General features: G+C 32.1%; 1 protein-coding gene across 1 annotated transcript; it reads left to right on the forward strand.

Annotated features, from left to right (window-relative positions):
* Window positions 1-795: 795 nt before the first annotated feature.
* Window positions 796-11,146, forward strand: LOC126845455 (zinc finger protein 271-like). The gene is made up of 7 exons (XM_050584106.1): window positions 796-851; window positions 2,131-2,376; window positions 4,046-4,193; window positions 5,608-5,837; window positions 7,532-7,810; window positions 9,090-9,215; window positions 9,673-11,146. The coding sequence occupies exons 1-7, from the start codon at window positions 796-798 to the stop codon at window positions 11,144-11,146; spliced, it is 2,559 nt and encodes an 852-aa protein (XP_050440063.1).
* Window positions 11,147-12,378: the final 1,232 nt, after the last annotated feature.

Here is a 12,378-nt window from a genome sequence, read left to right on the forward strand (position 1 = left end):
TAGTATTGTTATTTGGTTAAAATGTATGTACATCTCAATCAGTTTAACTCTTTCTCCATTATTTCAACAACGTTTAATACGGTTAAACTGTCTTATAGTTTATATTTCTATTTTAACGGCCTAGTGTGTGTGAATTAGATTTTTTTTTTTTGGCTAAATTTGTCTTCTGACCTATAGACCACCTAGTGAATAGAACACCATCAAGATATTAAGATATAAAGATATTAGCATGAGTCGATGAATTTAATATTTTATAGTGTATATACATAAATGATTGCATAACATAATATTTTGATAGTAACTAGTAAATTAACATGGATGGTAGTTTTTTGTGTGAATGCAAAATGAAACAAATTTTGACTGGTTTTTGGAAACGTATAAAGCGTATCATATTTCCAAGTTACACGTAAACATTTTTTGGGCCTTTTTATTATTTTGTGGGGGAACGGGCGAATTTTCTATTTTATCACTCTTATGGTGGATTCTTGGAGACCGAGGGAAATCTCAATCTCCCTCGTATCATATTTTACCTGTCCGGACCAAACTGAACTGTTTTTTTATTTTATTTAACAGAAAGAACAACATGGAGAACATTGACGTAGCCGAAACGAGGAATGTTAAAATTGAAGTGGATGTGATAGACGATAATGTTTACTTTGAGAGCCTAATAGAGATAGTAAATCACGAAAATGTGCTGGACGTACAACCGACGGAAAACATTGTGAAGAAAGAACTTACACACAGCTGCAGAATTGTCAAATGTCATTTGCTACTCCAACAAAATTAAGGATTCATATGACAGAATCTCACATTAACGTTGAACGTACAAATATTGAAGAAAACACCGATAGGTAAGATCATTTTTTGAGTAAAACTCTTTATTGATATTCACACATCACCGAACATGTCTTAGTCTATTAAGTTTATAGCAGTTGTTGGCTAACAGAAGCAAATATTAAACAATAAGATATTACCCTACAGTTGGATGGTTTTCATATTGTGTATGTCTGAAACAGATTAAGGTGTCTACTAGGTTTAAAATTCTTCCCCCCATTTTAAACTAAACATAAATATTTAATAAGTAATTTTAGATAGTATGACCTTTTTACAAATTTTGTGTTCAAATTTGACAGCAGTAGAATTTATATTCAATTTATTTAATTATATTTAAGACATTGATAAGTATGCATGTTAAGTAGACAGATCAGGTTATCTGTCTTTTAGAGTACTGTAGCAATATCTTGACTAATCGTTATAACTGCAATACATATTAAACAATAGGTATCAACTAAGTTGTATGAAAAACTGTTTTTTTTTTAAATTATATATGAGGATATAATGGACTGCTAAACATTTTGAAAAGTTAGAAAACACTTTCAAACAAATATATATACCCTGTATACATATATTTATACAGGGTGACATTTTTAAAGTGATCCTCATCCCACTCAATATCTCATAGGGTTTAATATCAGTTATAGAATTTTTATTATGTAGTGTTTTTATACAAAGTTATCTCAACTTTTGACGAATTAGTTATATTTATATCAACTTTTGAATCTTAATTGGTAGCGAAAATATTTTATTGACTTTTTAAATTAAGAATAAAATACTGACAAATTTGGCTGGTCGATAACTAGTTTTGGATACATATTCTTAAAGTTATTTATGTTTCTAGTTTAGGATGAGAGGAAAATGTGGTGAGTAGTAATATTTTTTATCTGCTTGTATTACTTAACCGCACTTCCTCTCCCGCCCTTACTTTTAGACTTTAGGTAATAGGTACTTAAAAAAAAATATCACACTTTGTATGCACGGATTTGAGTTAGGAATATATTAACATAAAACCTAACTACAGTTTATTTAAACAAAATAGGTATGCTTAACGAGCAATAAATGTTTTCGCTTTCTTTAATTCGTAATACTGCTGGAAAAATATAAATTGTTCTGTTTTTCAAGTAAACTGGAGATTTATTTATGAAATTGTTGTATTGTTTCACCGTTCTACATATATTGTCGATGTAAATTACTTAAAATTAGGCTAATTCGGTATTTTTCAAATAAAATGTATAACCTTGTTTAAGATTCTGTCAAAATTCAACTGATTATAATATGGGGTTTTCTTTTTAGAACAAGCTCTATTTTACCGGTAGAAAATATAATAAAAGAAGGAGAAAAAGAAAATGAAGAAGAAGGATATATATTGTTGGAAATAGGACCAATGAAAATTCCTGAGGAGACAACATGTCTGAACACACGTACATACACTTGCAACAACTGTCATAAGCCATTCACTACTAAAAAACAAATTGCCTGTCACTTAAAAAAATGTCCCACCGTGGATGTCCAAACCAGGCCTCGTGTACATTTAAAAAAGTAAGTAGATTTTTTTAGTAAAACCGATGTTTGTTAAATAATGTTTGATTGATTTTTAAAAGGTGTTGAGGGTTGATTACAAATAGAAAATATTATCCTTTTATACTTAGTTTTGTTTTTCGAATGGACGGGATGATTAGGCAATGAGGAATAGTATAAAGACAGCGTGAGGAATGAGTATGAAAGAAAAAATTGAATAAACAAATGGGGCCAACAATTTGTGAGGGCAGAGGAAAGTTGTCTGACCGAAACTCATTTGCAAGATGCAAAAGAATACCTTATTTTTTTTTTTTTTTTTTTTTATAAGTTAACCGATAGTAATAATACTAATTTTTTTTTTAGAATAAGCGAAATTCTACGGGATGAAGAAAAAAATGACATTCTGATGTCAAAGAAACGGGAAGAAAGCGACAAAACGCTGGAAAATATTGCGAATGAAAAACGTCTATTTCTATGCTGTACGTGCGGTGAAGTATATACCAGCCGAGACAAAATCACTGATCACTGATCATTTGTGTATTTATTTATTTTATTTTTTTTTTTTTTTTTCCACCGTTCTCCACCTTCTCGCGGAACGTCGACCGTCGTATCGTCGCGCCGATTCCGCCCAGTAGCGAGACGCCGACCCTACCCAGTGTCGCGTCAGTTGTTTTGGTAACAACCAAAGTGGAAAAACATCTGCATACAGTGATCAATAATTCGCAACTATTCGTTAATTCATGGATATATTCAACTCTACTTCTATGCAATTTGGTGATTTTAAAACTAACACAGAATCTATAGTATTCAGAGAACTAGTGTTACACACTACAAATTACGGATGAATAGCGTTTTTTTTTCATTAATGGAAATTATTTGAAACTTGTAGAAACAATTTAGTTTACACAGAGTAAATATTTTCATATTTTTTACTGTATAATATTAATATAGAAAAATAATAAAAACTAGTTTTATGACATTTTAAAATGAAACCGATTTTTTACAAAATAAACATTGTACAATAGATTAATCTAAAGTAAGTCTGAAATATGATATCTCGTTTTCGCTTTAGACTCTTTATAAACTTGCTTTTTTTGGATTATTGTTAATTTCACTAGTATTGTTATTTGGTTAAAATGTATGTACATCTCAATCAGTTTAACTCTTTCTCCCCATTATTTCAACAACGTTTAATACGGTTAAACTGTCTTATAGTTTATATTTCTATTTTAACGGCCTAGTGTGTGTGAATTAGATTTTTTTTTTTTGGCTAAATTTGTCTTCTGACCTATAGACCACCTAGTGAATAGAACACCATCAAGATATTAAGATATAAAGATATTAGCATGAGTCGATGAATTTAATATTTTATAGTGTATATACATAAATGATTGCATAACATAATATTTTGATAGTAACTAGTAAATTAACATGGATGGTAGTTTTTTGTGTGAATGCAAAATGAAACAAATTTTGACTGGTTTTTGGAAACGTATAAAGCGTATCATATTTCCAAGTTACACGTAAACATTTTTTGGGCCTTTTTATTATTTTGTGGGAACGGGCGAATTTTCTATTTTATCACTCTTATGGTGGATTCTTGGAGACCGAGGGAAATCTCAATCTCCCTCGTATCATATTTTACCTGTCCGGACCAAACTGAACTGTTTTTTTTATTTTTATTTAACAGAAAGAACAACATGGAGAACATTGACGTAGCCGAAACGAGGAATGTTAAAATTGAAGTGGATGTGATAGACGATAATGTTTACTTTGAGAGCCTAATAGAGATAGTAAATCACGAAAATGTGCTGGACGTACAACCGACGGAAAACATTGTGAAGAAAGAACTTACACACAGCTGCCAGAATTGTCAAATGTCATTTGCTACTCCAACAAAATTAAGGATTCATATGACAGAATCTCACATTAACGTTGAACGTACAAATATTGAAGAAAACCGACCGATAGGTAGATCATTTTTTGAGTAAAACTCTTTATTGATATTCACACATCACCGAACATGTCTTAGTCTATTAAGTTATAGCAGTTGTTGGCTAACAGAAGCAAATATTAAACAATAAGATATTACCCTACAGTTGGATGGTTTTCATATTGTGTATGTCTGAAACAGATTAAGGTGTCTACTAGGTTTAAAATTCTTCCCCCCCATTTTAAACTAAACATAAATATTTAATAAGTAATTTTAGATAGTATGACCTTTTTACAAATTTTGTGTTCAAATTTGACAGCAGTAGAATTTATATTCAATTTATTTAATTATATTTAAGACATTGATAAGTATGCATGTTAAGTAGACAGATCAGGTTATCTGTCTTTTAGAGTACTGTAGCAATATCTTGACTAATCGTTATAACTGCAATACATATTAAACAATAGGTATCAACTAAGTTGTATGAAAAACTGTTTTTTTTTTTAAATTATATATGAGGATATAATGGACTGCTAAACATTTTGAAAAGTTAGAAAACACTTTCAAACAAATTATATATACCTGTATACATATATTTATACAGGGTGACATTTTTAAAGTGATCCTCATCCCACTCAATATCTCATAGGGTTTAATATCAGTTATAGAATTTTTATTATGTAGTGTTTTTATACAAAGTTATCTCAACTTTTGACGAATTAGTTATATTTATATCAACTTTTGAATCTTAATTGGTAGCGAAAATATTTTATTGACTTTTTAAATTAAGAATAAAATACTGACAAATTTGGCTGGTCGATAACTAGTTTTGGATACATATTCTTAAAGTTATTTATGTTTCTAGTTTAGGATGAGAGGAAAATGTGGTGAGTAGTAATATTTTTTATCTGCTTGTATTACTTAACCGCACTTCCTCTCCCGCCCTTACTTTTAGACTTTAGGTAATAGGTACTTTAAAAAAAATATCACACTTTGTATGCACGGATTTGAGTTAGGAATATATTAACATAAAACCTAACTACAGTTTATTTAAACAAAATAGGTATGCTTAACGAGCAATAAAATGTTTTCGCTTTCTTTAATTCGTAATACTGCTGGAAAAATATAAATTGTTCTGTTTTTCAAGTAAACTGGAGATTTATTTATGAAATTGTTGTATTGTTTCACCGTTCTACATATATTGTCGATGTAAATTACTTAAAATTAGGCTAATTCGGTATTTTTCAAATAAAATGTATAACCTTGTTTAAGATTCTGTCAAAAATTCAACTGATTATAATATGGGGTTTTCTTTTTAGAACAAGCTCTATTTTACCGGTAGAAAATATAAAAAAGAAGGAGAAAAAGAAAATGAAGAAGAAGGATATATATTGTTGGAAATAGGACCAATGAAAATTCCTGAGGAGACAACATGTCTGAACACACGTACATACACTTGCAACAACTGTCATAAGCCATTCACTACTAAAAAACAAATTGCCTGTCACTTAAAAAAATGTCCCACGTGGATGTCCAAACCAGGCCTCGTGTACATTTAAAAAAGTAAGTAGATTTTTTTAGTAAAACCGATGTTTGTTAAAATAATGTTTGATTGATTTTTAAAAGGTGTTGAGGGTTGATTACAAATAGAAAATATTATCCTTTTATACTTAGTTTTGTTTTTCGAATGGACGGGATGATTAGGCAATGAGGAATAGTATAAAGACAGCGTGAGGAATGAGTATGAAAGAAAAAATTGAATAAACAAATGGGGCCAACAATTTGTGAGGGCAGAGGAAAGTTGTCTGACCGAAACTCATTTGCAAGATGCAAAAGAATACCTTATTTTTTTATTTTTTTTTTTTTTATAAGTTAACCGATAGTAATAATACTAATTTTTTTTTTAGAATAAGCGAAATTCTACGGGATGAAGAAAAAAAGACATTCTGATGTCAAAGAAACGGGAAGAAAGCGACAAAACGCTGGAAAATATTGCGAATGAAAAACGTCTATTTCTATGCTGTACGTGCGGTGAAGTATATACCAGCCGAGACAAAATCACTGATCACTGATCATTTGTGTATTTATTTATTTTATTTTATTTTTTTTTATTTTTCCACCGTTCTCCACCTTCTCGCGGAACGTCGACCGTCGTATCGTCGCGCCGATTCCGCCCAGTAGCGAGACGCCGACCCTACCCAGTGTCGCGTCAGTTGTTTTGGTAACAACCAAAGTGGAAAAACATCTGCATACAGTGATCAATAATTCGCAACTATTCGTTAATTCATGGATATATTCAACTCTACTTCTATGCAATTTGGTGATTTTAAAACTAACACAGAATCTATAGTATTCAGAGAACTAGTGTTACACACTACAAATTACGGATGAATAGCGTTTTTTTTTCATTAATGGAAATTATTTGAAACTTGTAGAAACAATTTAGTTTACACAGAGTAAAATATTTTCATATTTTTTACTGTATAATATTAATATAGAAAAATAATAAAAACTAGTTTTATGACATTTTAAAATGAAACCGATTTTTTACAAAATAAACATTGTACAATAGATTAATCTAAAGTAACTCTAAAAGTCTGAAATATGATATCTCGTTTTCGCTTTAGACTCTTTATAAACTTGCTTTTTTTGGATTATTGTTAATTTCACTAGTATTGTTATTTGGTTAAAATGTATGTACATCTCAATCAGTTTAACTCTTTCTCCCCATTATTTCAACAACGTTTAATACGGTTAAACTGTCTTATAGTTTATATTTCTATTTTAACGGCCTAGTGTGTGTGAATTAGATTTTTTTTTTTGGCTAAATTTGTCTTCTGACCTATAGACCACCTAGTGAATAGAACACCATCAAGATATTAAGATATAAAGATATTAGCATGAGTCGATGAATTTAATATTTTATAGTGTATATACATAAATGATTGCATAACATAATATTTTGATAGTAACTAGTAAATTAACATGGATGGTAGTTTTTTGTGTGAATGCAAATGAAACAAATTTTGACTGGTTTTTGGAAACGTATAAAGCGTATCATATTTCCAAGTTACACGTAAACATTTTTTGGGCCTTTTTATTATTTTGTGGGGGAACGGGCGAATTTTCTATTTTATCACTCTTATGGTGGATTCTTGGAGACCGAGGGAAATCTCAATCTCCCTCGTATCATATTTTACCTGTCGGACCAAACTGAACTGTTTTTTTATTTTTATTTAACAGAAAGAACAACATGGAGAACATTGACGTAGCCGAAACGAGGAATGTTAAAATTGAAGTGGATGTGATAGACGATAATGTTTACTTTGAGAGCCTAATAGAGATAGTAAATCACGAAAATGTGCTGGACGTACAACCGACGGAAAACATTGTGAAGAAAGAACTTACACACAGCTGCCAGAATTGTCAAATGTCATTTGCTACTCCAACAAAATTAAGGATTCATATGACAGAATCTCACATTAACGTTGAACGTACAAATATTGAAGAAAACACCGATAGGTAAGATCATTTTTTGAGTAAACTCTTTATTGATATTCACACATCACCGAACATGTCTTAGTCTATTAAGTTTATAGCAGTTGTTGGCTAACAGAAGCAAATATTAAACAATAAGATATTACCCTACAGTTGGATGGTTTTCATATTGTGTATGTCTGAAACAGATTAAGGTGTCTACTAGGTTTAAAATTCTTCCCCCCCATTTTACTAAACATAAATATTTAATAAGTAATTTTAGATAGTATGACCTTTTTACAAATTTTGTGTTCAAATTTGACAGCAGTAGAATTTATATTCAATTTATTTAATTATATTTAAGACATTGATAAGTATGCATGTTAAGTAGACAGATCAGGTTATCTGTCTTTTAGAGTACTGTAGCAATATCTTGACTAATCGTTATAACTGCAATACATATTAAACAATAGGTATCAACTAAGTTGTATGAAAAACTGTTTTTTTTTTTTTAAATTATATATGAGGATATAATGGACTGCTAAACATTTTGAAAAGTTAGAAAACACTTTCAAACAAATATATATACCCTGTATACATATATTTATACAGGGTGACATTTTTAAGTGATCCTCATCCCACTCAATATCTCATAGGGTTTAATATCAGTTATAGAATTTTTATTATGTAGTGTTTTTATACAAAGTTATCTCAACTTTTGACGAATTAGTTATATTTATATCAACTTTTGAATCTTAATTGGTAGCGAAATATTTTATTGACTTTTTAAATTAAGAATAAAATACTGACAAATTTGGCTGGTCGATAACTAGTTTTGGATACATATTCTTAAAGTTATTTATGTTTCTAGTTTAGGATGAGAGGAAAATGTGGTGAGTAGTAATATTTTTTATCTGCTTGTATTACTTAACCGCACTTCCTCTCCCGCCCTTACTTTTAGACTTTAGGTAATAGGTACTTTAAAAAAAATATCACACTTTGTATGCACGGATTTGAGTTAGGAATATATTAACATAAAACCTAACTACAGTTTATTTAAACAAAATAGGTATGCTTAACGAGCAATAAATGTTTTCGCTTTCTTTAATTCGTAATACTGCTGGAAAAATATAAATTGTTCTGTTTTTCAAGTAAACTGGAGATTTATTTATGAAATTGTTGTATTGTTTCACCGTTCTACATATATTGTCGATGTAAATTACTTAAAATTAGGCTAATTCGGTATTTTTCAAATAAAATGTATAACCTTGTTTAAGATTCTGTCAAAAATTCAACTGATTATAATATGGGGTTTTCTTTTTAGAACAAGCTCTATTTTACCGGTAGAAAATATAATAAAAGAAGGAGAAAAAGAAAATGAAGAAGAAGGATATATATTGTTGGAAATAGGACCAATGAAAATTCCTGAGGACAACATGTCTGAACACACGTACATACACTTGCAACAACTGTCATAAGCCATTCACTACTAAAAAACAAATTGCCTGTCACTTAAAAAAATGTCCCACCGTGGATGTCCAAACCAGGCCTCGTGTACATTTAAAAAAGTAAGTAGATTTTTTTAGTAAACCGATGTTTGTTAAAATAATGTTTGATTGATTTTTAAAGGTGTTGAGGGTTGATTACAAATAGAAAATATTATCCTTTTATACTTAGTTTTGTTTTTCGAATGGACGGGATGATTAGGCAATGAGGAATAGTATAAAGACAGCGTGAGGAATGAGTATGAAAGAAAAAATTGAATAAACAAATGGGGCCAACAATTTGTGAGGGCAGAGGAAAGTTGTCTGACCGAAACTCATTTGCAAGATGCAAAAGAATACCTTTTTTTTATTTTTTTTTTTTTATAAGTTAACCGATAGTAATAATACTAATTTTTTTTTTAGAATAAGCGAAATTCTACGGGATGAAGAAAAAAATGACATTCTGATGTCAAAGAAAAGGGAAGAAAGCGACAAAACGCTGGAAAATATTGCGAATGAAAAACGTCTATTTCTATGCTGTACGTGCGGTGAAGTATATACCAGCCGAGACAAAATCACTGATCACTTGTCAAACAAACACACTCCTAAACGTTATTTAAACAAGAGGAAAAAATGTCGCCGACCAAAGGTAGGGTGGCTACTGACGTTTTTCGGACACGGTAAGAAATACTACAAATGTATGTGGTGCGTTAAATGTTTTAAAAGCGTGTCCAACATCAACCAACACATGAAGATCCACACCGGCGAAAAACCCTATTCTTGTGCCGTGTGCTCGAAGGGGTTTATTCAGCGGTCTTGTCTCAAAGTGCACGGGCGCATGCACACCGGCGTCAAGCCGTTCGTGTGCGACGTTTGTGCTAAACAATTCAATCAGAAAATCGAGCTGAAAGTGCACGAACGCTCGCACATGGGCGAAAAACCTTTCAGGTGCGACGTGTGTTCCAAATGCTTCACCTGCTCGTCGAACCTGATCCGGCATCGGAAAGCGCACACCGGAGAGAAACCCTTCAAGTGCGACGTATGCGCCAAAGGGTTCACGCAGAAGGTCTCTCTGACGGTGCACACGCGAAGTCACACGGGCGAGAGGCCGTACAAGTGCCCGGTGTGCGGCAAGGGTTTCACTTGCTCTTCGAACTGCACCAAACACCACAGACTGCACACCGGAGAAAAGCCGTACGCGTGCGAGTATTGCTCGAGCAGTTTCGCCGAAAAGGCCTCGCTGACCGTACACGTGCGCGGTCACACGAACGAAAGACCGTACGAGTGCGAGGTGTGCAACAAACGTTTCACCGCCGCTTCCAATCTGATGAGCCACCGGAAATTGCACACCGGCGAGCGGGCGTACAAGTGCGCCGACTGCGAGGAATCGTTTGCCCAGAAAATGCACCAGCAGGTGCACTGCCGCATCCACACGAAAGAAAGGCCGTACACGTGCGGCACGTGCGGCACGTGCGGCAAGGGGTTCTCGCATAGGTCCAATTTGAGAGCGCACGAGAAAACCCACAACCCCGAGAAAACGTACGGCTGCGAGGTGTGCAAGAAAATGTTCACGTGTCTGTCCAATCTGATCAGACACCACGCGGTGCACACCGGCCACAGACCATACCAGTGCAAAATCTGCGACAGAAAGTTCGCCCAGAACATGCACCTGACGATGCACATCCGCGTGCACACGGGCGAGAAGCCGCACAAGTGTTCCGTGTGCCAAAAAGCATTTGCCAGCAAGTCCAACTTGACGATGCACGAGCTGGCGCACAGCAAGGAGAAACAATTCTCGTGCAAGTGGTGCAACGCGCGCTTCAGTTTCAGCACCAACATGCTGAGACACCAGAAGATGCACACCGCCGGCCAGAAACCGTACGAATGTGCCATATGACAAAAAGGGTTTGTATACAAGGCTTATCTTAAAACGCACATTAAAACTCACGAACGCGAAACTGCGAAAAATCGAAATTCGCCTGCAGTTTGAGTCGTACAACGGCAAACTTTCAGTCCAAAACCCTATTGCATTTTGTTTATTTTATCTTATTTGTACATTAGATATACATTTAGCTTTTTCCGGTTTTTTTTTTGTTCAATATAAAACGCACCATCAGTACAATGCACAATGTCACGTATAGTAATAACTAAGGGAGGGGAAACCACAATAAATAATTTTAAACAAAGTAGTTGTCACTTGTATTTATGTTTGTAGAGTTAACCAATAATAATTGGTAAATGGTTTTTTAATTACATGTTTTTTTTTTATGTACTACGTTGCTTACAAAATTATATAACCATTGTGTTTTTATAATTTTAAGTTTATCATTTGTATACTGTGAATATACATTTTTTGTAAAAACAACATTATTATTTATTATATTGAGTATGTTTTCGAAAATAATATTTTAAAATAAACTTTCTAATGATTCCCAATAAGCAATAGTGTTTATAATTAAAAATAATGTGTCGTGTACCTTGTAAGTTTACTAAAGGTGTACAGAAAAAAAATTTATTGGGCATAAAAAAAATTATCAGTTTTATACTTTTAAGAGTTGAAAAATGTGTAAATGGGGTTTTTCACGATTTGGATTTTTAAGATGTTGATCTTTACCGATTTTTTGCTTTGTAAATTACCTTTTGGGAACGATATCTAAGTTATAAACTTTGCATCGGTACAATAATGATGAGTCATGGGAAGAGGCAAAAATAATTATTTACTTATTTGTTTTCACGTTATTTAATACCTAGGTAAGGCTACTTTTATCCATGTTACTGATTGGAGTCAATATTGACATTTTAATGCACTTGAGAACATGTGTGAAGCAACAAAAAAGAATACATCTTTACTGTTGTAAATCACTTCTTATTAAGTTTTATTTAATGCTTTTATTTTACCTTTAAAGTTTAAAAAAAATTAATTTCCACTTTAATAAATTGTTCTAATTTACTTTAAACTATTCGAAATTCAGAAAAAAAACCCAATATTAAAAAACATAAATATTGAAATAGTATTTTTTGTATATATGTTAAGAAGAATTTGTCAAATTGGAAATTACAGTTTTTCCTAAAAGGTTGGACGTTTATTATAAAACCTTGAAAAAGTTTTCATAGTTTTACAAATTTACC

This window comes from Adelges cooleyi, unplaced genomic scaffold, assembly GCF_023614345.1.
Source record: "Adelges cooleyi isolate 19-005CV unplaced genomic scaffold, UGA_ACOO_1.1 ACOO_flye_CR_arks_rails_tigmint_CR_PRNA_787, whole genome shotgun sequence".
NCBI lineage: Eukaryota > Metazoa > Arthropoda > Insecta > Hemiptera > Adelgidae > Adelges > Adelges cooleyi.

Coding starts and splice junctions, on each gene's coding strand:
- LOC126845455 (XM_050584106.1), top strand. CDS start 796: ATGACAGAATCTCACATTAACGTTGAACGTACAAATATTGAAGAAAAC. Junction 4,194..5,607: donor TACAACCGACGGAAAACATT/GTGAAGAAAGAA, acceptor TTTTCTTTTTAG/AACAAGCTCTATTTTACCGG. Junction 5,838..7,531: donor ATGTCCAAACCAGGCCTCGT/GTACATTTAAAA, acceptor TTTATTTAACAG/AAAGAACAACATGGAGAACA.